This window comes from Myotis davidii, unplaced genomic scaffold (assembly GCF_000327345.1).
Source record: "Myotis davidii unplaced genomic scaffold, ASM32734v1 scaffold520, whole genome shotgun sequence".
Taxonomy (NCBI): Eukaryota; Metazoa; Chordata; class Mammalia; order Chiroptera; family Vespertilionidae; genus Myotis; species Myotis davidii.
In genome coordinates, this window is record NW_006292908.1 from 1,150,298 (window position 1) to 1,152,956 (window position 2,659).

The 2,659-nt window shown below is 57.9% G+C and overlaps 1 protein-coding gene across 1 annotated transcript in view; it reads right to left on the minus strand.

Annotated features, from left to right (window-relative positions):
- The window catches only part of KLHL14 (kelch like family member 14), a 68,709-nt gene that overhangs the window by 18,692 nt on the left and 47,358 nt on the right, over positions 1-2,659 (minus strand). The window contains exon 2 of the mRNA XM_015565681.1: positions 2,164-2,253. Coding sequence (XP_015421167.1) covers positions 2,164-2,253 — 90 coding nt within the window. The remainder of the gene's footprint in view (positions 1-2,163; positions 2,254-2,659) is intronic.

The following is a 2,659-nucleotide window of genomic DNA, read 5'->3' on the forward strand; positions in this document are numbered from 1 at the left end:
TTACAATACAGTACTTAAGGTTTCACTAAAATTCAATTCTGAGTAGCTACAGCGAGAGAGAAGATGCACATTAAATCACATGAATAGCATTAGCTATAATTTTCAAAAGTGACTCAAGACTTTGGTCTGACAAGAACGTGCCACGTGGGGCTCACACGGAGCTGGCTGGGTGGTGACAGGCGTCCCCACAGGAAAGCAATGCTATGCTATCTGGAGTCTTTGCTCACAGCATCTTCAATGAGGGCTTTCAAGCAAATTGCTGTTCTCAGGGTGGGGGGAGGCACACCAGGGAGGTGCACTGGCCAGTCTCCTGGGAGTCTGCATTAGTTGAAGGTAAAATCCTGCCTCTGTGAAGTAGAGGAAGGAGTATGTCCACCCTCATCCCCCACCCGGCCCTCTGAGCTGTGCGTTTGATAGAAGCGGAGCAGAAAGCTGCTGCGGGTCATTCTGGGGGAGGTAACCTGGGGGCAGGTTTCCCGTGTGGTTGATGAAGGCCGGTCTCAGGGGAATGGCCGGTCGCAGGGTTCTGTGAACACGGAGGTGTGGCGGAGGCTGGTACTGTGACGGCGGCCATTCACCTGGGAAGAGGTGGGTGGAGAGAGCTGCCATCGGAAGCAGGGCCCTGCGGCCTGGCCTTTAAAGAGAAGGTTCTGCAGATCCTTTGCTCAGATGAGCTTGATGACAGGACTGCAGGTTCCCTTAGGGATGCTCTGGTCAGCGGAAATCACCGCCGAGGAAGGACGGGTTAAGCAGTCATTGGGGTGTTTGTTGGGGCGGGGGGCGGGATTGCAGGTATGCGGGGCCTTTGGTAGCATCAAAGCCGTCATTTCAAAGAAAAGCTGGAGGAGAGTGATGACATCATTTTCGCTCCTATTCTCTCAAGCCCAGGAGCTGTCCCTTTCCAGCAAGGAAAGCCGTGCACCAACAGGGCTGCAGGTCTCGCCGAGGAATGCGCCCTCGCTTCAGAGAAACGGTCACGGAGGGTGGCCGGGTGCTGTTCCTTTAAGATATTCTAGAATGAACAGATGTGCCGATTCTCTATAACTTGCCGGTGCAGATGCTGAAGGAGAGCATTCGCGCTAAAATACATGCGGCCTATGTAATCTCATCGGGATGTTCGGGGCTTTAAAGTGAAAGCGTGTACCTGCAGCTGTTTGATGGCTTCTCAGCCATGAGCCCCGTTAGGCAGAAGGTGCAGCCGCTCCTCCTCCACGTGGGAGCTCCCCCCAGACCTTGCTAAGGCTGCCTGTCCTGCCAGGCCCCGCGCTGCCCTCGGGCTGGGCTCGGGACATGTCTGAGCGCTTCCTTTCTCTGCGGTGAATGCCCGAGGCACCCACACCAGCCGGCGGGTGGTGGTGAGCAGCGGAAGCCGGAAGGGTGGGCCCCCTGCCACGGGCCTCCAGGAATAGAAGCCGCACAAGAACCTCCGCGCAGGTTTCGTGCAGTCTGGCTGCCGATCACGCCGCCTTACTGAAGCTGCATCATGACGCTGTGAGACGGAGCCCCGTGGTAGAGAAGGTGGGGGAATCCTCGCAGCTGCAGCTGGCCACCTGCTTCTGGGAGGCCGTGCGTGGCCGTGGCCGTGGCCGTGGCCGTGGCATCCATAGGTCCGGGCCAGTGAGGAGAGGGCCGGGCGCCAGTTCAGCGCTGAGCCCCCAGCTGCCCGCGAGTGAGCGAGTGCGCTGCGGGCATCCTCTGCCAGCTCAGGACCGACCTTCCTTCCACTCACAGCCCCCCTCCCTGCCTCCACCGGTCCCGCGCGGCACAGACACACACACTTCCCGCAGTCACAGACACACATCAGACACACACTTCCCGCAGTCACAGACACACATCAGACACACATCGCCGCAGTCATGATGCTGGACAGTTACCAGGGCCGTTCCTGGCACACGTCCTCGTGGGCCAGCCGCTACTGCGTTGTTCAGTAGTTACCAATAGGCCCTGCCGGTGTGGCTCAGCAGTTGAGCATTGATCTAGGAACCAGGAAGTTATGGTTCAATTCCCGGTCAGGGCGCATGCCCAGTTGCAGGCTCCATCCCCAGTGGGGAGCGTGCAGGAGGCAGCCGACTAGTGATTCTCTGTCATCATTGATGTTTCTCTCTCTCCCTCGCCCTTCCTCTCTGAAACCAATAGAAAATATATTAAAAACTATATAGTTACCGTTCGGGTTCCACTGGTCCTCCCCGCCCAGCACGAACAGGAAGTTCTCCACCTCCACGACGCAGTGGTGGGCGCTGTTGTAGGGCATGACTGGAATGAAGAACAGACACAGATGTGTGACCCTTTCCACCCTTTCCACCTGCTGTGGCTCACTAGGTATTTGTTTTCACCAAAGTGCAGAGAACGTGAGATGAAGTCCGTCAGAAGGAGAGAGCCAACAGCAGAGCAGGGTTCCCCCCCACCTGCCAGTGGCTCAGGGGCTGTGCCCAGTGACGGCAAGCCCGGCCCCTTCGGATGAGTTTTATATCACGTTATTCCACAAATTAGCCAAGAACAACCTCTCACGCTGCTCTCAGTTCTCCAGCCCTCCCCTGCCTGCTGGTGGGGCTCTGCTCTGAAGCAGTGACTGGGACTCCCAATGGTCAGGACGGGCGCCCTCCTGGAGGAGCTAACCCTGCACACCCGTGGGGCCATTCAGAGGCCCTGCCCCCCCCCC